At 38.2% G+C, this 22,271-nt stretch overlaps 1 protein-coding gene and 1 long non-coding RNA gene across 4 annotated transcripts; one reads left to right on the forward strand and one right to left on the reverse strand.

The window, feature by feature from the left end:
* Positions 1-77: 77 nt before the first annotated feature.
* Positions 78-1,308, forward strand: LOC107548662 (uncharacterized). Its single transcript, XR_001604485.1, has 3 exons — positions 78-171; positions 451-543; positions 1,260-1,308. It is a non-coding gene; the product is annotated as an uncharacterized lncRNA (long non-coding RNA).
* Positions 1,309-3,877: 2,569 nt separating this feature from the next.
* Positions 3,878-20,078, reverse strand: LOC107548638 (endophilin-A2-like). 3 transcript variants are annotated; one of them, XM_016229429.1, is made up of 9 exons: positions 19,713-20,078; positions 10,902-10,970; positions 10,186-10,258; positions 9,375-9,518; positions 9,140-9,273; positions 8,425-8,583; positions 6,477-6,580; positions 6,248-6,381; positions 3,878-4,082 (listed from the first exon to the last, which is right to left on the reverse strand). In XM_016229429.1, the coding sequence occupies exons 1-9, from the start codon at positions 19,755-19,757 to the stop codon at positions 3,892-3,894; spliced, it is 1,053 nt and encodes a 350-aa protein (XP_016084915.1). In that variant the 5' UTR covers positions 19,758-20,078; the 3' UTR covers positions 3,878-3,891. The 3 variants fall into 3 exon arrangements, with proteins under 3 accessions (XP_016084915.1, XP_016084908.1, XP_016084898.1); XM_016229422.1 differs by having other exon boundaries at positions 3,878-4,085; XM_016229412.1 differs by lacking the exon at positions 3,878-4,082 and adding an exon at positions 5,753-5,986.
* Between the last annotated feature and the right edge of the window lie 2,193 nt (positions 20,079-22,271).

Genomic DNA, 22,271 nt, shown 5'->3' on the forward strand with positions numbered 1-22,271 from the left:
TGATGAGACTCTTAAACATTTATTGACATTTTTTGCTGTTGATGCCAAAATAGTAGCTTGCTCTTATTTTCTTCCGCTTCGCAACGACCCAATGATTATGGCATCCCAGTGGCGGTAGAGGTCACATACGTGCAAGACAACTTCCTCACTACAGACGTGCTCAACGAGATGGTACGAGAACAACTAGCATGCTAAATGTATGCAACAATGTCTATCTTGGGAAAACAGGGATTTTAATCTCTTTTACAGTTCAGTGTGATTCGGAAATAGTAGTTTTTGAAGCGAATCACTCACCGGTTGTCTCTTCAGTTTCCTGCAGCTATAGATAACATCTCAGTCTAGATTAGATTAAACCAACGTCTAAATTACATCCTGTAGAATGAATTAGTATTATGTGTAAAGTCTTGTGAGAAGCTTAGACTGATGCGTCTTATTTTTATATGTGTGTAGATGCTGTTGGTGGAGTTTTACCGGTCTGCTCCTGACCTTGTGCCGTTCAGTCAGATGTGGAGTCCTAATACCTCAATACTCAACAAAGTCAAGGTCTGCCATAATTTCTCTGCTTCATACATACACATACAAACAAAATACAATATCAACTTCATGATATACAATTAACATCATTAAGAATATTCTTAAAGGTGAACTGTGTAATTCCAATACCACTAGTGTCAACAATGGGGACTGTCCAAACTCACATTCAAACCAATTTTGCCATGTCAGACTGGTCAGGATACCATGTTTTGATAGCATCAACTTCACAAAAATCGGACTTGTATCATTTCAGAAGGACTAAAGATTTTCCTTGACATTTTAATAAGAAATTACTGCTTTAGTCTGAAATAAAACCTCTAAATTGCATATGCACAGACTTAACTATGAAAGCTTCTTTTGCTACAGGATAAAAAAAATAAAAAGGTAATTGCAATTTCATTTCACAATTCATACTTTTTTCTTGCAGTTCTGAGACAAAGGTCATAATTGTGAGAATAGTGAGATGTAAGCTCAGAATTGCGAGATACAAATGCAGTGTAAATGCAAAAGTTTGAATTTAGAGAAAGTCATAATTGCTTTTTTTTATGTGGCAGAAACAAAACAAAAAAACATAATTGTGAGATGTACACTCATTTATAAACCTGCAACTGCAAGAAAAAAAGTTATCTTTACCTGTTATGCAGAGTTGGTGCCTTTAACAATAATCTCAAAGCAAAGCATGACTAAATGTCTGACTAGCAATGCTCATTTTCTCTCTTCCTCAGGCCTCTTTGAGTGGCCACGTACCCAAAGACCAGGCGTACACACAGATCCTCGAGCATGTGTACAACCAACTGCGCAACACACAGTGACCGGAGCAGTTGTGTTAAACTGTAGAACTGTCGACTTGGGACCTCCCACCCTGTGCATTACCGTCTGTGCACTGTTATACTGTATATGAAATGCCTTCATGGAGGATATATCAAATATGCTTCCGTCCAAACTGTTGCCTTTAGGACTGTTAGGTCTGTATCACTGGCTGTGGTTTATATGATTCTGCCATATCTGTGCTGTGAAACTTGTCTTCCTCTGTGGTAGAAACGTTTGGTGGGTAGTTAGGAAAGAGAAGAAGATGGGAAATTTGAGTTCTCTCTCTCTCTTTTGGCTAGTATTTATCTGTTTGTGTGGTTAGATTTGTGCCATGTTGACTACACAATATGGGAACAATGCCTTTTTCCTGCTGAATACCTTAAAATATACACTGGAACAAATGAAATGTGCCGATTCCATTTGCTTCTGGCTTCTAACCTCGTAACAATGTTTTTCTTACCATACAATTAAAGAAACAGATACAGATACCATACACAAGTAAAACAAATGGAGTACTTTCTTAAATTTATTTACTTGAAGACGAGTGGACACAATAAGATACAAATATTTAGGGTTTGGGATATTTAAGAATAACAATATAATGCAGTTAAATCTGAAACATACAAGAGGAGACTTTAAAACTACAACATACATCAGCCTGCTATTAAACTAACATGCAAAAATCATTAATAAAAAGGTTGAATGGTTTTGTATGCATATAAAAAATATATATAATACTAAAAAGAGCAGTACCAGAATGATTTTCTTTTATGAAAATCATTCTGGTACCCTCATTCGATTAGACCGAAATAACCCATTTGTTGTTTTCTTAAAAGTTGTAGTGTTGCAAAGGCACATCTGTACACATGCTTGTACATCTGGCCACAGCTCATGCCAAATACTGAAACCAACAAGCCCTTTGTAAACAAAGAAAAAGGACAGACAAAAACTACATATTAGCTCGAAAATCATAATTAATATTTTGTTTGGTTTTCTAGATCCATTCTTGCCATTGAAAAGGCACTAAAACTCTTTTTTCACATTGAAACAGTGATCGTAGCCTGTCTGCTTCAGCACATCTACAACGGTCTGTTACGGTGAGCAAAACAAACCGTGGACAAGACATGTAAACCGATGTTGAGAGGAAAAGGACACAGAGGTGCTCTATCCAGACCGGACTTGGAGTCGGGGTGGATGGCGTGTAGGTCCATGCTTTTATGGAGTGTGATGGTTCAGTATTTGAAAAAACATCCTAAAAACAATGAGTAATGAAGAAAATAGATCTTCAACCACTTTTAAAGCTCTAAAAATACATTGCCAATGATGGGGGAGAGCAAGATATGAAGCACCATCCCTTCATTTCTGAAGATGGGGAGATTTATTTTTTTAATGTCAAAATATTCTGTGTTAATTAGACTTTAATATGGGGCTTATGAGCCAACATCCACCCTAAACACGCCCACATATACACACCTGAAATAATGGGACACTGCCAGCAGCATCAGATGTAGAGACTACCATAAACTGACATCAAAAGAGGAGAAAGAGAGAGGAAGACTCTATTATTCAGGCTGCTGGAAGAAGGCATTTCCATTTAAAGAACTATTTGGCTGTGTTTCCTTCAGAAAAGTGTGTAAATGGTTTGTCTGCCACCCTTCGTGAGTTAGAAGTTGTAAGGGGGGCGCAAAGTGTTTCAAAACAGTTGTAGTGCAGTAAAACCCTCTCTACCTGATGCAACACATCCCTTAGGTGTTTTAGCTCACCTTTACGACATAATGCAAGGTGCAATTCAGCATCTAATTTCTATTATCTTGTAAAAAATATACATGAAAAAAATATTAGTTGACAAATAGCTATAGAAAAATTTTAAAATAATGGAGCGTACAAAAGGACAAATTCCTCTCTACAGGTCTGTGGCTCAGGATTGCTGCACACTGGGACACTGTACGCACAGTCCCACGGTGCTCATCACAGATACAAGGCAGTTTCACCTTAATCTGAGGAAGGTCAATGTTGCAGCCTGACCAGCAGGGGCAGTAAGGGGACCAGTCGAGTCAAAACGCAATTTTTCCCAATCCAACAATTGAGAATTTGTACTGATTATGAATAGCCTGTCTACTCTTTAAAAGCATGATAATTTTATCACAGGGACATCATAGTCTGTAGTCATTTCTTTTCAGTTAATGCAGCACAAACAGTATGAGACATTATTAAAAGACCTGGACAAAGAAGCGAGTTAGTGGGTCTGAAATTTTAGATTAAGCACCAGGTTATACCGTCCATATGTCAGTCAACTGGTCAGTCAGTCAGTCCTGGAATGTGAAAGGTCATCATTTCCCAAAGTTCCGTCCTTCAAAAAATAAATCAATGTGTAAAAGTGCCAGAGTACAGGTACATTTGGATCAACGGCAACAATGTGGTGAGGATGAAGACCAAGATGACTTCAACTGGTTCCTTTCTCCCTCCCTCACTTCCCTCCAGCTTTCTCCCTTTCACTTTTTTATCGCTCTTTCTCTCTCTCCCCCTCTTTTCCTCAACGAAGACCTCTTAGTGTGGCAGAGGAACGATTACCTCCACGTAGTTGAGAGGGAAGAATCCGGATTGGCCACGCAGCATGCCTTCATACCAGTTTTCATCGATCTGATTGGTCAGAGTGATGATGTCACCCTCGTGGAAGCCCAATTCACCTTGGTTCTCCGGATCGAAGTCATAGAGCGCTTTACAGCACGGCTGCTCAGCTGCTAAAAGGCGAGACGGAGAGATTTAATGAGAATGGGATATTAAGTAGAGATTTTGGGAATAAGGGATGTTAGTAAAAACTGAAAAGGAAATATATTGTTGGCACTTATAACAGTAATTTAACTATAACATCCTCATGGGTCAGATAATATAAGTATTTTAAAGACATTTGGTTCTTGTCTGGAGAATTTTTTTAAAATTAAATGACATTTCTAAAGACAAAAAAAAAAAACGTATTAAACCAATATCTGACATTCTCGAGAAACAAATAAGATAAGGTTTAGAGTCCTAAAGTAATTATATGTCACATTCAGGTTGTGTATACACACCCAAAATTAATTGTAGAAATATTAATTTGACCCTTTTTGAAAAAGACAAAAATAATTCATTTTTTAAATATTTTCTCATTTCTATTTTGGATTTTTTTTTTTTAAATAAAATAACATTATGAGATTAATTTAAAATGAAATGCACTAAAGAACCAATAAAATGCTTTCTAAACATTTTAATACTTCATAGCAGTATTGGTATTGTTAACAAAAATATAAAAATTGTTTTCGGTAACAAATACATTTGAAATAATACCTAAATATCAGATGAAACCTTAAATTAAACAAAAATCAGAAATGTTGCCATGGCAACTGACTGAAATAGATGTTTAAGTTGAAATACTTAAATTACTAAAACTAAAATTAAGCTATATAGAAATTATAGATACATAATAGACAAAAGCACACAATAAAATTACTAAAATTAAAATGAAAACTGAAAATGTACAAATAAAAGTTCAAATTAAAAAAACAACAACATAGTAATATTGAAATTATACTAAAATAAGAGTGTTTCATAGCAGTAGATTAAAATGTTAACCTTTCCCAGACCAGTCTGACAAACCAAAGTCATGGAGTGCCATACGTGTTAGTGTTTAACACACAGTTTTAATCCCACTACAACCATCTGGGTTAGAATGAGGTTCTCTCTGTTAGTGAGGGGTCGGGTGCCAAAGCCTGGGTCTGTGGTCATGTGACAGAAGACCTCCAGTTTCAGTCTGTAGCAGGGGATCACTCTGTTAGGTGGAGCAGCACTCTGTGCTTGAGGCCAACACACAAGCGCACATTTACACACACACACACACACACACACACACACACACACACACACACACACACACACACAGAGATACTCGTACAGGCTTCTTCTCTTACATACATATGCATCAAGCACACATACCCCCCAACAAAACACTATGTAACCTGTAGTTTGCTGTAGGTCAGTGCAATAAACTACCATTTAATGAAGAGCTGAACTTTTCATGAACTTTGCACTTCCCTTCATAAAATCACAAAAAGCACATTTTTGTAACCGTTTCATAACTTCCCCCACATTCTTATTCAGTTCTCCTCCACATAAAAATATCAGCGATGTACAATACGATAAGCCCATAATTATTTTATGGCTGATAAATGGCCCATATATATTTTAATTTTATAAAGTCTTGTCTACAGAAAATTTTAAAATTAATCACAAGTTAATCGCATACAACAATTTAATGTACAGTATGGAAAATGGGCATTCATAGCTAATGGTTACATTGAACAATGTTATTAAATTATCTTTAAATAAGCATTAAATGAGGGAAATCTAAGTCTACAAACACTGGACATGAGAATACACAATTAAATATCCAAAATCTGGTAAAATATAATGATTATACACCTAGAAAATGTGCCGTTTTGCACATTCCTACTTCCTTTACTTTCTTGCACCTTCCCAATATCTTCCCCCCAAGCTTTTCCTCCACCCCAACACACATAAACACACAAACATTCCCAAGCATTCCCACTCTCTGACTCACGCAATCTGGGTTTCCATGTGGATATTCTGCCAAACTGGCGGTATGGCTCTGATGACGTAATGGGAAGAGAACACAGAACAGGGTCACTGGCTGACAGCTGTCCATTTGTCTTGCCTATCCCGCCACATGTACAGGCAGTCTCATCACACCCTGCCACCGTGCCGCACAATGTGCCTTTCTCTCACTAGTCTCGAGTCCAAGGCATTTCCTCAAATGTAATGAAGATCATCTATCCTCATCCAGGAACAGCTAAATTGGTAAAATGGGTATTTTATGACCATGTTAAGCAGGTAAAGTGTCTGGTCTTACCTGCATTGCGCATGGGTGGAGCAGATGTTGGGGTTAAGCCACCGTTTGACTGTTCGTTTGTGTCTCCAAAGTCAATTACAGGCTTGGGCTTGGGCACATACTCTTTACGAGGACGTGACTGAGCTTCTTTCATCCTGGTTGGTTAAACAAGAGTCATTTATTGCTTCTTTCGACAGAATAAAGAACAAACACATATGCTTTGCAAAGACAGATGTGCCCACATACACACCTATCTCTGAGTTTTTCAGAGAGCTCATCCAGGACCTGAACAGCCTGCCTGTGGTACTGCAGTTGAGACTCAACCAGTGACGACAGCTGGCTCACCTGCTCAATCTGCACAGGAACACACACACATTAAATACAGTGTTTCCCACAGACTTACACTATGTGTGGCGGCACTACCCCCAGGGGAAATATATAAAACAGCATATGGTCTTATTGAAAATGCAAATTCATTTTATGCCAGCAGGAGGCGCTTTTGGAGTGGCAGAAATAGCGGTTTCCCCGGTAATGGCTATACACAAAGCAGTGCTTGCGCTCATGAACGCTACTTAAGCATTATAGGAAAGATGAAATGAAAATGGCATCGAATCCTTTCTGAAGTAAAAGTTTTTTGGAAAATCTATTTGTGGCAGACAGTTTTGATATTGTGGCAGGCCACCACAAATAAATTAATGAATGGGAAACACTGAAATATATAAAGATGTATTTACTTTTCACTCATGCACATCCACGATTATGGTAACACTGGGAAAGCACAAAAACATTCCTCGTCGGCCAATCGGCACAGGACTACGAGAACCAGACAAGTCCACAATCTGATGTGCGATGAACTTGCAGCCCGGAATTAAACCACGCCACGCTGGTTTCATCTGGCCAGAGGAGAACTGGCCCCCCGACTGAACCTGGTTTCTCCCAAGGTTTTTTTCTCCATTTGTCACCAATGCAGTTTTGGTTCCTTGCCACTGTCGCCTTTGGCTTGCTTTATTATCCCATTAAGGGATACAATTTCTGGCAGCTATCGGAAGAGGGAAGTCTTGGGAACTTGGGAAGTCGTGGCCTAATGGTTAGAGAGTCGGACTCATAACCCAAAGGTTGTGGGTTCGAGTCTCGTACCGGCAGGGATTGTAGGTGGGGGGAGTGAATGTACAGCGCTCTCTTCCACCTTCAATACCACGACTGAGGTGCCCTTGAGCAAGGCACCGAACCCCAACTGCTCCCCGGGCGCCGCAGCATAAATGGCTGCCCACTGCTCCGGGTGTGTGTTCACGGTGTGTGTGGGTTCACTGCTGTGTGTGTGCACTTTGGATGGGTAAATGCAGAGCACTAATTCCGAGTATACTTGGCCACACCTCACTTCACAAGAGAACTGAACTGAGCTGGACGATGACATCACTGAATCAACAATGAACTGACTTTAATTGATAAATTGACTGTTTTCTATTTTCCTCATGCATCATCAGCACATATTTTTTTCTGTTTAACACTGTAAAGCTGCTTTGACACAATCTATATTGTATAAAGTGCTATATAAATAAAGGTGACTTGACATTCATAAGCAAATAGCCTAGTTAATGAGTAATTCCTGAGGCCTTGAGTTCACATGGGTCTCACTCGACTGCTGAATCTAGACTGGAAGCTCCGCTAGCTGTTACTAACTAAATGTTTACTGTAGTTTAAAGCTGTAACATACTGTCGTCAGTGTATTACTTTACATCTAGCACTTGATGACTTTAAAATAGTCTTTTTCCATAGACTCCACCAGCAGATATTTATTCCCTCATCAAGTTATTGTCCTTTTCAACCAATAGATGGCGCTCTAACATCTCCATTAAAACATCAGATAAAAGCTACAGCCAAGAAGCAAGAGGATTTTTATCCTTTTGGCTGCACTACAGCTTTATTGGATTACCTGTCTTGACCCCAGTTATGGGCTAGAGTCAAAAAAGGACGGAAACATTTTCATCTTCAATAACTGCTAATTCTAAATTGACAGTCTTTGCAAGTTCTTAAGATAGAGATAGTTGGTACAAAATCAGTAAGGCAAGGTGTTCCAGATAAACATTGAATTATTCAGTACTGCTAATAGGATTAGCACAACCCCCCAGGAAACAAAAGCACAAAAGCACAAAAACACACCAAATGGAGCATCAAGCTGTCAGATGGTAAATCCTTACATCAGTTTCCAGAAGATTGTACATGCTGATCTCAGCCACCTCCTTAGATTCATGGAACTTCTCCAGAGCCTGCCTGACCTCTTCATCTGGAATTTTCCCCTGACGCTTCTTCTTATAGTCATAATCCAGCCTGCGTCCTTCAAGCTTTTTCAAATGGTGCTGAGAAAGAGGGAAACTCAACATTTCAATACTACCGGTGTGGAACAGACCACATGAAACATAGTTAAGGAAATAAACTCTAAATATAAAATCCATTCTTCAAGAAGGAAAAGGAGGACTTTATGGTACAAAGGATAGTACTCTTCAACTCATCATTAAATAAAAACAAACTGCAGATATTTAATTCTTGTAAACGGTTTGGCATATTTTATCGGCACCTTCAGGGAAAAAATGTGCATAAATTGCATCTTTAGGGTACAACAGCTTATCACTGAGGCCGTACCCCTTGAAGGGACATCTTTGTACCTTATCTACCACTGAAAGGTACATATTAGTACCTTATTGGAGTTATATGTACCCTTAAGGTACTACTATGAACCTTACTCTAAGAGTACTGCCCCAATGACAAGCTGTTGTACCCCTAAAGGGTACAACAGGGTACAAGGGTACCCCCATTTTTGCTAATTTTTTCTTAGAATGAGGGTATCATATAAAAATTATACAGGTATCTTTAAATTATATATGTGTGTGAGACAGACAGAGAATGTAAGCAAACCTGTATTTCTCTCAAGTCCTTGTCAGCCAGGCCTTGTAAAGGGTCGATGAAATTCTGTTTGACATCAATGTCCAATGAATCCTTCACCTCTGCTAGTCTCTTCATACTTTCACCAACATCAACTAGAGCACCACCTACAGACACATATGTGGTTGTTTTGTACATTTGGTTAGTGGGAGAATTACAAACAAAATCTCTTGAGTATTTAAAAGCTGCACTCATTTTCTAAACCCACCAAAGTTTGTGTCCTCTCCGAGTTCTCTGCCAAACTTTGCCATGCATTCTCCCAGCAGCCCCTCTGCCTGTGGATAACCTGGACTCTTCACCTGCCCTCTAATCTTAGACATGGTGTTCAACATGGAGAGCTTTGCACGAGATGCTGTGTGAAAGGAACAGAAGGAAAAAGATATTTTACAGTAATGATCAATAACGTTTATTGTGAGCATCTGTTTTGCCAGAAAAAAGTATACATGTATTTAATGCAAAAGCTTTGCTCATGCATACAGCTGAACACACAGTCTTTCAAAGCATACTCCATTTGATAGTGTACGTGAACACAGGCGCTTAACACATGCATGCTACAAAGTTTCATCCTTGTTAAGTGCATGTGCTATATCTCTCCAGAAGTTATCATCGATAAAATGTCTCTGTACTCATTTAAACTATAGTTGCAGGTATCTTTTAATCCCCTTAAACAAGCACTCGTCAACATTGGCATCTATTGTTGTTGCTGTTTACAGCAGTTTCCCTGCATCTGAATATGCCTACATTCATACTATATGGTAGCTGAAAAACGGTAAGTGAGCTGAGTAATAGGTCCAAATTCACAGTAGGCAAAAAGTTCCTGGATGATTTAAGACTAGGGTTGCCAACTGTCCCGTATTAGCCGGGACGTCCCGTATATTGGGCTTAATTGATGTGTCCTGTATGTGACCTCCCTTGTCCCGTTTCCCAATTCAACTGGCGGGCTTAAGGACTATAATGTATGCAAATCTTAAACAGGCACAAAGATAAAATAAAAGTTCCAGGAGTGTTTTTGGTCTTACCCGGATTAGGCTGCAGGTACTCTGATGTTTTAGAGATGACTTCTATCACAGCTTTATTTGTCACATCTACTTTCTATAGAAACACAGAGGGGAAGTCACACACTAACCAAAACACAATAATATAACAAAATGTCTTTGTAATAACATTAGTATCACCTTCCAGATGAGGCATATTTTGCAATAATGACCAGCAGACTACACTTTTCACTTCCAATCCATATAATTATTCTACTGAATATCCCTACATAAGATCTATCACAACACTGCTCTTTATTTCATCTTTTTTTGCTAGTATTCTACGAAACCATTTACTAAAATAATTACAACGGACCTGAATGAAGTGGCAATATCAAATCTGTGAAGTCTTTCATGTTTAGTATTAGTTGAATGTATATCGAGCAGTGTTTTCAAGAGACCGAATGACATCTCTATGGTATAGAGGACAGGATTATTAAATAAATACAAAATAATTCTAAGACACTGCAGTGATTAAACATTTCAGATAATTATAAAAACAGACAATCCTGGATCACTTAAGCCACACCAATTTCACTCTGTAAGTGAAAGAAACTTTCCAGAAAAACACAGGTGGTGTAGAAAATCTTACTGATGGATGTGTGGGACAGAGGTCAAGCCTTTGAATTACTTAATGTGTTTAAAACAATGTTTTTAGAAATGTCTGTTGGCTGCAGTGTGGGAAAATACTCTCCACTTACTCTCTCGAGGTCCTTGAACTCCTCATCCAGTTTAGTTCCTTCAGCACCACCAACCTTCTCGCTCACCATCTGACACAGACAGAGAAAGAAGCCATTTTAATCCAGTATAATGACTGTATTAAAATGACAGTAAAATATGATAAATGTAACTAAATTACATAAGGTTGTACTGATCATAACACAAAATCAAACCAAGACACAAAACAGATAGTGTGACCAGTTCAATTCAATTCATGAACAAATAACTCTCAAATGAGCTATCTAAATCTGTCAGGGTGGTTAGTGACTAACTTATAACAGATATTTAGGTCAAAAATAATTTTGTGTTAAGGTTCTTGAAACCTACATCGGAATCATTACTCACTGGAGTTTCATATGACACTGTGTAATCAAAGTTTGTGCAAAGTGTAATGACATGTTAATAAAAAAGAAATATTAAAACATATAAAAACACTGCAAGTCTGACTGAAAAAAAAACTAGTCTGATTCTATATCTAAAACTGATTTAAAAATACAATATGATTCAACCAGTTCCCTTTTAGAACTGTCAGTGATTATATTATTCATTGACAACCTCCCTGAATGTCAGGCAGAGAAAACACTAATAATGTTATGTAAAAGAAAAACTGTGTGGTGTAAGAGGCTAATTTTTCATGTCTAAACCACACATAAAAGGAAGGATAGCAGCAGTTTTGACTCACAAAGGGCCCAAGGCAAGATCAAACATGACGCGCACCAAAATTTGCCTTAGGATCTTTGTGACAGACTTTTATACATTTACACTTTTCCTCCACCTCTAGATTCCTCTCCAGTCTCCACCATATATATAAACTGTAAAGAAAATAGCTATCTTTCACAAGGCATTCATTTTAGCACTGCACACATGTAAATCCAATTAGCCCTCCCCTCACCGCAATTCCAATTGTGCTCACTTAGGAGGGACTATTTTTCCCCTCTGTATTTCCATAGCGTTCATTCTTAAAACTTTGACTGGCTCCAATAAGACAATTTCTTCTTAGTAAATCAAAGTGAATATTATACAGCACATCATGCATTACTTGACTACATCAAGACTAAACTTTATTCAAGTGACAACAAAAAAAAGCTCTGTGTGAGAACCTGTGTCTGCCACAACAGTTGTTGTTCTCAGGACTCAGGACACATGCTCGTCCCACTTCTCTTAATGTCATGAACATGCAATAGACAACCAAAGACAGTGACCATGCAACTGTTGAAACAAAGCCACATGTCAAGTCTCAATCCACACCAACATATGTTATTCGTTTCATTGGTTTTTTTTCACCCTAACTGAAGGAAGCGTATATTTCAACATGGAAAGCGCTGGATGTTTGTCAAATCACGTCATAAGAACATTAATCACAAACACATGTAATTTTATGGTGGTAACTTGCAACGTTAAGAAGTTCATTTTGTGTTTTTGCTGTTTCTATGACTGTGTTAAAGATTATTTATCTATAACCAGTAACCACCTGGTTCCGTGAATTTTTCTCCTACTTTATGCTGTAGGCGTTTTCTACGGTCTACTCAAACTGTAAACATCCAGGACTAGTTTGTGAACAACACAATCCAACTGATCTTTTAAATCTGTCCAAAGTTTAAAAATACTTTTTCTTAAAACATTTTAAAATCCATTAAGGGAGGTTCTTGCAACATCTGCTGTATAGATTACAAAGACATCTCTTGCTACTAGGTTTAAAAAAAAAAAAGCATTGCAATCCAAATTATTTAAACTAGGGCTGGCTATTTAATTAATTACATGATATGCCAATTAATTAAAATCACAATTATTTGCATAATATTTATTGACTAAAGCCACCAAATTAAGATAATTCAAAGACATAACATTGTGGCAGACAAAAGCAGTGAACAGATATAACAAACAGTGTCTTTAGAGATCAATAAAGTGAATGTAAGCGTTTCACTGACTGTCCATAGCAATCCGTTTTGCAATGGAGTTTGTCAATATGTCTGTGGCAGCCTTTCATACAGAATTCTTATAATTAAAATATTTTGAATTGTTAGTGTAATGTACATAAGCAAATCTATGTCATATAAATAAATAAAAAATCACAATAAATAATGTGTTACCACCATGCACAAAACTATCCCTAAACAACTTACAATTGCATCAAGATGAATAAGAATGAAGTTGTTATTTGAATGAATGAATGAACGCTCCATTACAATCGTAGCTGTGTTTGACATTTGTGCAAGATTTGCATAATATCGCCCAAATGTTCACACAAAGAAAGAAGGCGTAACTTTTAATCTTGCTGTAGTATTGTCGCTGCCGCCTCCATGTTGTGCAGGCGCTGTGTTATTAGTTGTGAAAGCAAAACTACTTTGTTTGGCCTTCCAAAAGAGGACGATATTGCTTCATCATGCCTGGAGCTGATCCGTGCTGGTCGCTGAGGAAATACAACAACTTTGCGCTGTGGATCGCCGGATCGGCTTTCACCGTGGATGAAGCGGAGTCCAGCCCGGGGTCGTCACATGTGGTTGCCGCAAGCCCTCTGGACGCTCCTTCGTCGAATCCGCCGGCTGCGCTGTTCTGGCCATTCACATGTCGCGCCTAAAAACGCGTGGAAAACGCTAGGCGTGCCGCTTCTGCTTTTTTCCAAAGCGTTCGGGCGCTTGCGCTCCAGAGGCGTCTGCGGTTGCTAAGCAACCATGACCTGCGCTGTCCATGAAGACGCGGAAGTTTCAGCAGTGTAAATGGATTTGCAGCACTAAAAATCGCTAGCAGTAGCTCTACTACTAAATTTATTTAAAAATGGCTATCCCTGTACAGCTATGATCAGCTGTTCCTTCATCTTGGCTGAGCTTTCAATGTTGTTACGGGAAAGGATGAAGCTGATTGGTTGGTTCTTGTCACATGACCCGCAGTGCGCTTGCGGCATTCTGAAAAGTTGAAATGTGTTTATCTCGATGCGGCGTGGTCGCGCCTGAAAAAACGCTTCCATTATGAGCGTGCCTGCCGCGCGTCTACATTTGAAATAACGAACTTGAGCGCGCAAAAGACGCGATATGTGAAAGGCCCCTAAGTCATTATAATCCATAATTATGTCCCCACTGGATGCAACGAATGCCTTGTTTACAATGGGTTTTCATGTTTTTGAATCATCGCTCCGGCCTGACAGGGCATCATCACAGTATGATAGGGGCGTAACATTTCAGCCACACGCCTGAGGTATTCAGCCAATCACAACGCACTGGATAGCTGGCCAATCACAGCACACCTTGCTTTTCAGACTGATGAGCTTTGTAAAAATCGACACGTTTCAGAAAGGAGGGGCATAGAGGAGAAACAATAATGTACATTATGTGGAAAATAATGTGTTTTTTTAACCTTAAACCGCATAAACATTGCATTAGACCAAATAATGTTCTTTTTAGCAACATCATGAGACCCCTTTAATAAATTTTAAAATGTAATTTATTCCTGTGATGGTAAATCTAAATTTTTTCAGCAGCCATTACTCTATATTTTTCAGCGTCACATAATCCTGCAGCAATCATTTTAATATGCTGATGTGGTGCTTATGAATTATTTCTTATTATTACCAACACTGAAAACAGTTGTGTGAATTAACGTTTTTGTGGAAATCATGACATTTTTTCTTTGATGAATAGAATGTTCAAAAGAACATTTTTTAATAACAAATAAAACTGATCATTAATAACAACTGTGTAAAAGTCAGTACTGTCACTTTTGATCAGTTTAATGCATCTTTGCATTAACTTATTAATAAAAAATAAAATAATCAACAAGCTACATCTGATGCATATTACAGAAAAAAAAAATTCAGATGTGTGCAGCACATTTTACGGAGGACTGCTTCCTGATCCTGGTAGAGTAGACTACAATGCCGGCTGTTCTGACTCACAGACTGTAGGTAAGTTTTTTTTATATTTAAAGAATTTGCCACTGATGATTCAAACACGAGTTTTGAGCAGTGTAGAGTAGGGCTTGTTGTTTGTAATTTCTCCGATCACAAATGCAGACATGGTTTTATGTTTACGCGGCGCGATGCAACGCAACGCGTAAAAAGACAGTATAAGGGGCCATTCACATGTCGCGCCTAAAAACGCGTGGAAAACGCTAGGCGTGCCGCTTCTGCTTTTTTCCAAAGCGTTCGGGCGCTTGCGCTCCAGAGGCGTCTGCGGTTGCTAAGCAACCATGACCTGCGCTGTCCATGAAGACGCGGAAGTTTCAGCAGTGTAAATGGATTTGCAGCACTAAAAATCGCTAGCAGTAGCTCTACTACTAAATTTATTTAAAAATGGCTATCCCTGTACAGCTATGATCAGCTGTTCCTTCATCTTGGCTGAGCTTTCAATGTTGTTACGGGAAAGGATGAAGCTGATTGGTTGGTTCTTGTCACATGACCCGCAGTGCGCTTGCGGCATTCTGAAAAGTTGAAATGTGTTTATCTCGATGCGGCGTGGTCGCGCCTGAAAAAACGCTTCCATTATGAGCGTGCCTGCCGCGCGTCTACATTTGAAATAACGAACTTGAGCGCGCAAAAGACGCGATATGTGAAAGGCCCCTAAGTCATTATAATCCATAATTATGTCCCCACTGGATGCAACGAATGCCTTGTTTACAATGGGTTTTCATGTTTTTGAATCATCGCTCCGGCCTGACAGGGCATCATCACAGTATGATAGGGGCGTAACATTTCAGCCACACGCCTGAGGTATTCAGCCAATCACAACGCACTGGATAGCTGGCCAATCACAGCACACCTTGCTTTTCAGACTGATGAGCTTTGTAAAAATCGACACGTTTCAGAAAGGAGGGGCATAGAGGAGAAACAATAATGTACATTATGTGGAAAATAATGTGTTTTTTTAACCTTAAACCGCATAAACATTGCATTAGACCAAATAATGTTCTTTTTAGCAACATCATGAGACCCCTTTAATAAATTTTAAAATGTAATTTATTCCTGTGATGGTAAATCTAAATTTTTTCAGCAGCCATTACTCTATATTTTTCAGCGTCACATAATCCTGCAGCAATCATTTTAATATGCTGATGTGGTGCTTATGAATTATTTCTTATTATTACCAACACTGAAAACAGTTGTGTGAATTAACGTTTTTGTGGAAATCATGACATTTTTTCTTTGATGAATAGAATGTTCAAAAGAACATTTTTTAATAACAAATAAAACTGATCATTAATAACAACTGTGTAAAAGTCAGTACTGTCACTTTTGATCAGTTTAATGCATCTTTGCATTAACTTATTAATAAAAAATAAAATAATCAACAAGCTACATCTGATGCATATTACAGAAAAAAAAAATGCTAAAAGAAATCCAGAGAGACACCAAAAGGCCATTTGTTGAAACTGTACAGCTCAGACAGCGTGCAACATGATTACTTATATTTATGAGTGAAAGAGGTCTTATCAGCAGCTAAGGAGATAACACAGAGGCTTGGCTCTGACACACACTCTTGATAAAGTATGCAAAGTACTTCTAACTTTGACACAAATATGCATACACACAAACAGCCAGCCACGTAGCCAAAGCAGACCCAGCAGGAGAAGAGTGATACCAAGAACAGACTCCATAGATAATACTGTGCTTGTGAATCTAATGAAGAGAAGAGTGCATGACTGTGATTCAACTGCCACAGAGACAACACAGGAATTTCAGAACAATACAACTTACGCAATCCCCACACAACAAAATGTCAAGCAAATGTGTTACTAGGTAGACACTAGGGCTGTGTATCACTAGCAAAGTCACGATACGATACGTATCACGATACAGAGGCCACGATACGATACATGACTGTACTGAATTTCACCTCAGCAGAATTGAGAAAAACAGCTGTTTATTAAACACTGCTTACTATAGTGCCATTTCTAACTATTGGCAGAGCAGTCAGTTGACCTCTGCATTATGAAGGGCCTCCATAACTGTACCACAGTACAATATTGGTAATGGCATGTGTTTCATGTTTACATTGTGCACTCCCCAAGGTACAATATTCTGATTGTTTGTATCTTTTTTTAAGCCCATAAATAATTCAGTTTGAGTGCAGTGTAGAGAGTAACACGCCCCTCCCCCTCCTGTTGGTGTGAGCGAGCGGTCAGTCACGTGTGTGTATGACGGCCGAACTTAAGGAGCTGCCCCTGGAATTTACGCGATCGGCAACCAGACGTTTTTTGTCTTATTGCAACTCGTTTCTGTTCTGGACTTGCACAAACTGCGTTGCAATGCAATCATTTTCCAAAATGTAATTTTTGTGAAAATATGAAGTCTGTAAACGCCCGTTAACAGAGGCCAGAGACCCTGAAGACGGACGCACAGAGAAAAATACTGTAGCAGGCAGATCACTCACTGTTCATGATGCACGAACTATTGGAAGAAAATCTTCAATATTGATTTGGGGGTTTATATGAATGTGTTTCTTGTAATTTTCATATATTAGCCAAGTTAAGCCTTTTAGAACCCTGTCCCTGTGCAGCACTCACTGCAGCAAGCACGCCAGACTCTACCACAAAAAGGCTATGCTGTGGTAAGATGTGTTATCCATCACATGTCAGTCATTCTAATTTGTACGATTTTATATTGTTCTAACAATTACCATTTGCAAACAAGGCTGGAGAATGCCAGAGCATAAAAGCACTGTTTCTGCTCAGAAAAAAAGCTAACTGAAAAACATTCCCTGGTGTGTACATTAAAAAAAAGCAACCACACAGTATCTCAAACAGTTCTCCGGACAGCACACTGAGAGGAAGGCTGGACTGAGGGTGTGACTGGTCTCAGAGTTTGTCTTTTGGCAGGGTGTCCGGCCTGTGTTAAGTATTGATTACTGTGGAATGCTGTCATGAGTTTGCTGCAGCACTGCAGTCCAATAAAAAGAGCCAGGCAGAGCAGGAGAGAGCACAGCAAGCAACCCCACTTAGTGTTGCATGATTCATACTCCGCCTCTCAGGCCCAAACGTTGGCCATTTTCCTTTGCCCTGCTCTACTCTCCCACTCGTGTAAACCCCCCACTGGGGATCTGAGTATGTTCCTAACAGGAAACTGGGCAACAGATTGTCCCTTCCTGCTGAGATCAGCGAACAGGAACAGAGATGTGCTGCTTCCCCTACATCTGTGCTCATGTGCCCTTTGGAAAACACTACCACTGGCAACGAGAAACTAACAAATTGACAAAAAACAAGTCTTGAGTTAATTACACCATAAACCATTGACAAAGAACCTTCTCACAACAACACCACCACAACAACGCAAGAGCAGCCAAAATCAGCGAGAGGTTTGCATGGCAACACATTTGATTGTCTTCACAGGTCAAAGTGAGACTTTTGGCACATTTTAAGCCAACACATTGCCTGCTGCGAGCCCACAAACATGCATCATTCTGTTTCACTTTTACCATGTTAATATGACAATATTCAACTAAACTAGATGGATATAATTTTGTTTAGATATAACTAGCCAGAAAAACTCTTTCTCCAAAGATCTGCTGATACTGAGTTAATGCTGTTATGAAGTACACTTTCATGCTCTCATCAGATGCATTAAATATATTGCTTAATATAATAAACTCACAATTGGAAACCAAATTAGTCAGTTTTCTTTTACCATAATATGACAATTACATGACAATAGAAGCAAACTTTTCACTACTTTGATCAAGAGCATACTAACGTTTAACATGACAAAAAATATATTTAAAATATTTCAGGTGTTTCTCCATTCTTTTCTCGCTATAATCAAAGTATTAATCAAAATGTGTTCTTGCAACTAATTTCATAGTTTATGTTTTCTGTGTTTTCACTTTCTATCCTGTTAGTCTTTTGTAAGATCTCATTATTTCAGAAACACCAGTGATCAATTCTGTGATGTTTTGTGGTATTAGTTGCTTTGCCTAAATCCTTTGGACAAAATTACAGAGATTGGTGTAATAGTATTTGAACTTTAAATTCATCACTGAGCAAAGATAAATTACAGCTTTTTATTTTCATCCTGGTAGGAATTTTCATGTTCCCTGTTTTTCATATTCATATTCTGGCCATTGTGTAAATAATAAGGCTTCTTTAACCAAAGTTACATGACTGACTTTTGCTCATTTTGAAAACGAAAGCCAGTGCTGTAAGCCACATTTTTCAACTACATATTGCCAGCATAAAGTGTGAACCATAGAAACAAGAGACACAAACAAAACGTGTTTGTCCAACAGATGCATTGAAGGAAACTGCGGTAACTTAATGCTGCAGTATATTATTTGTATGCAGAATTTTCATTTATATACAGTATGCTTATACTAATTGACGAGTAGATCATGAGCATATGCTCGTTCATTTTACTGCAGTAAACGTGGCAAATGAAGTGATATAGTAAGGACGTGGGCGCTGTATTGCAATACCAAGCTAAAAGAAAACAGACACTCTTATGCATATTTATAACACATTGTAACCTATAATTAGGTGTGAACGCACCCAAAAAAGTGATGCTTACTATTTATGACCAGTGAAAGCTGTCAAAATAATAAATATGGCAACGACTGCAAGTTAGGACAAGACCGACAATAAATACATAAAGCAAGCAGTTTATAACTCTACAGGGATATGACAGCTAAACAACAGCACGGTTTATCATCGTAAATATTCTGAAAGAGTTAAATACAGATAGAAGACACAACATAGTTTTAAAGTGCAGAATAGCGGACTGAAGTTTAGCGCAGCGTTAGCAGGCTAAGCTAATTGGCACAGCACTGCGGTTCAATGGAAGAAAACAACAGCAAAAAAAGTAACTCGCAAACCTGGCTAGCTTTGTAAAACTGTTTCTTTAAGCCCGCCACGGACATCTTCAAAGCGTAATCCTCGTTTCTGACGAAAAAAAGACTTGTAAAGTAGGTTTTTATACTGACACAAGTGTGACAAAAGTCAACGGTAGCTGAGTGAAATATAAAACCCAAGTCCTCAGATAAACGATGAACGACCCCGGCTCCACAAAGAAAACAAAAATACTCCAAGTGGCTGCTGGGAAAGATTTTATAAAGCTATGTTTTTAAATGTTCTTCTGGTGGCTTTCTACTAAATTGTGACTTTAATACGGTTCACAGTGCAGCCACCGCATTTGAAAGTCTTGAGAAACTAGCGGTTTCCTCCGCAACGCAAGCACATTCCTAGCGCGAGCGGAGAAGGGACTGGAAGCGGGACAGCAGCGCCCGCTACCGCTCAGGGAATGAACTGCACCCACAGCTTCTATTGACCAGATGATGGAGCCAGATGCCAATTTTAATGAAGCTCTATAAAAAGACTGCTAGTTTATTATTGTTACTAAATACTATGCTGAGATGATCTTGGCAGCGTGGTTTCTGAGCACAGCTTTTTGTCTTTGGAACTAAAGCTATTAGATTAACAGCAATAACGGAACTACAGCTATTATATAGCCTAGCCTATAGTATATAATTCTCTTATGCTCACCAAGGCTGCATTTATTTGATCACAAATACAGTAATATTGGAAAATATTATTACAATTTAAAAGAAATGTTTTTCATTTTAATATATTTTAAAATGGCAAATAGTCTATATTATTAATGTCAAAACTGAATTTTCATACATTTTTACAAATAAGTCTTATATGCTGATTTGGTGCCCAAACATTTATTACAGTTAAGCGGTAGTGTGGCTTAACGTTTATTATTCTTCAATGAAAAGTTCAAAAGAATAGTATTAATTTAATATATATATATATATATATTTAGTAACAATGTAAGTCTAAATCATTTTCGATCAATTTAATGCTTCTTTGTTAAATAAAAGTTTTATTTAAAAAAAAAAAAGAATAAAAAATCTTACTAAGCCCAATACATTGAACAGTAGGCTATATAAATATATTTATTATCAAATAAATGAGCGCTACTGTTGTAACTTACCCATCTAGACCCCCCCCCCCCCCCCCCCATAATAATTCAGTAGCCACAAAACACTCAGTATAAAGTAAAAAGACCTTTATTACATTCTGGAATCCATGTGTGTAATTCTTATTGTACAATAGTAACTCTTAATGGGTTTGTTTTATTCTCTGTATCCATAATACACCATAAATTACACTCCTTAAAATCTATAATATGATTTATTTGCTTAAAAATAAAGTTACAACTGAAACAACCACAGAAGGACCATGGCAAAGAATTAGGACTCTTGTAGGGGATTTTCTGCTTAAAAATGCTCTTTAAAAAAATAGGATTTTAATTCTTCAAGACAAAGGCAAGGATGACACTACACGGGTGAAAAATGGTCCAGAAAAGGACAGAAATTAAGAAAGAAAATATCACAAACAAATAAAAAAACACAACACTAGATTTAAAGATTAAATTCATCCTTATATACTGTATATCTATATACCGTATAGTTTTGATCCTATTCATTTTTTTAAATAAGTCAAACTGAAAAAGTCCTCCAACAGCACTGATATAAGACAGGGGGAAAATTCTTTGATACTTCTGTGATTAACATTCACAAGAAAAGTTACCGTACACAGTGATCAAGGTTTAAGGTTTTCTATTTGGTGCAAGGTGTCTCGCTAGGCTAACTGAAGAAGACATTTTAGGACAGAGAACCCAGCTATCTCCCTGAGTGACTGAGTGTAGATGTAAACGCACACTTCCAGAACTACCCTCAAGGACAGGCCGGACACTTGTGGCAGTTTGTAGGGCTGCGAATTACACTCCAAAAATACATCTTCTAAAACTCTAAATGGTTTTTACAAAGTATTTGCACTTTGTTACAATCTTTCTCCACCTTCACACGTCAATTTAAGTTAAGCTAATTGAGTAAAAAAATAAAACGAAAAAGTGTAGACAGAACTTAGCAAGGGGGTGTTAAATGATCTGAGCTGGAGAGCTTATGGAATCCAAGGAGATCCTTGGCTTGTGAGGGCCGTCAATACTAAAAATGGAAAGACTGACTATTGCACAGGCAGACACTATGATACGGTGTTAAACACCCAGAAAATGTGTATTATACCAACCATATAAAATCTTACAAGAAAATATAGTTAGGCACTGGTCCAGCAGTGCAAAAATAAAACATCAGGCGAGCTTGTTAAGTTTATCTGTCAGGAAACTGGACGTTGATACTTATCAATCATTCAAAACATCTTTCATTCCCTGTAATATCACAAAGCTAGAACTGGGCACTGAAGGGTTTTGAAAAGCCCTCCTTTGGGCTTTAGTTTGTATTCCGGTTTCTGGGCCTCCGGTTTTATTTGATTTATTTTCCGGTTTTCTTCAATCCTCAGAAGAACGGAGGCTGCTTTCACACCGCGGACAGATAGTAGATCTTTCTCCTTTGGTTTGAACCGCAAAGTTT

The sequence above is a fragment of the Sinocyclocheilus grahami genome, unplaced genomic scaffold (assembly GCF_001515645.1).
Source record: "Sinocyclocheilus grahami isolate Dianchi unplaced genomic scaffold, SAMN03320097.WGS_v1.1 scaffold16.1, whole genome shotgun sequence".
Taxonomy (NCBI): domain Eukaryota; kingdom Metazoa; phylum Chordata; class Actinopteri; order Cypriniformes; family Cyprinidae; genus Sinocyclocheilus; species Sinocyclocheilus grahami.

Coding starts and splice junctions, on each gene's coding strand:
- LOC107548638 (XM_016229412.1), bottom strand. CDS start 19,757: ATGTCCGTGGCGGGCTTAAAGAAACAGTTTTACAAAGCTAGCCAG. Junction 9,519..10,185: donor GTACCTGCAGCCTAATCCGG/GTAAGACCAAAA, acceptor CCTTTCACACAG/CATCTCGTGCAAAGCTCTCC. Junction 6,382..6,476: donor TCTGAAAAACTCAGAGATAG/GTGTGTATGTGG, acceptor TTAACCAACCAG/GATGAAAGAAGCTCAGTCAC.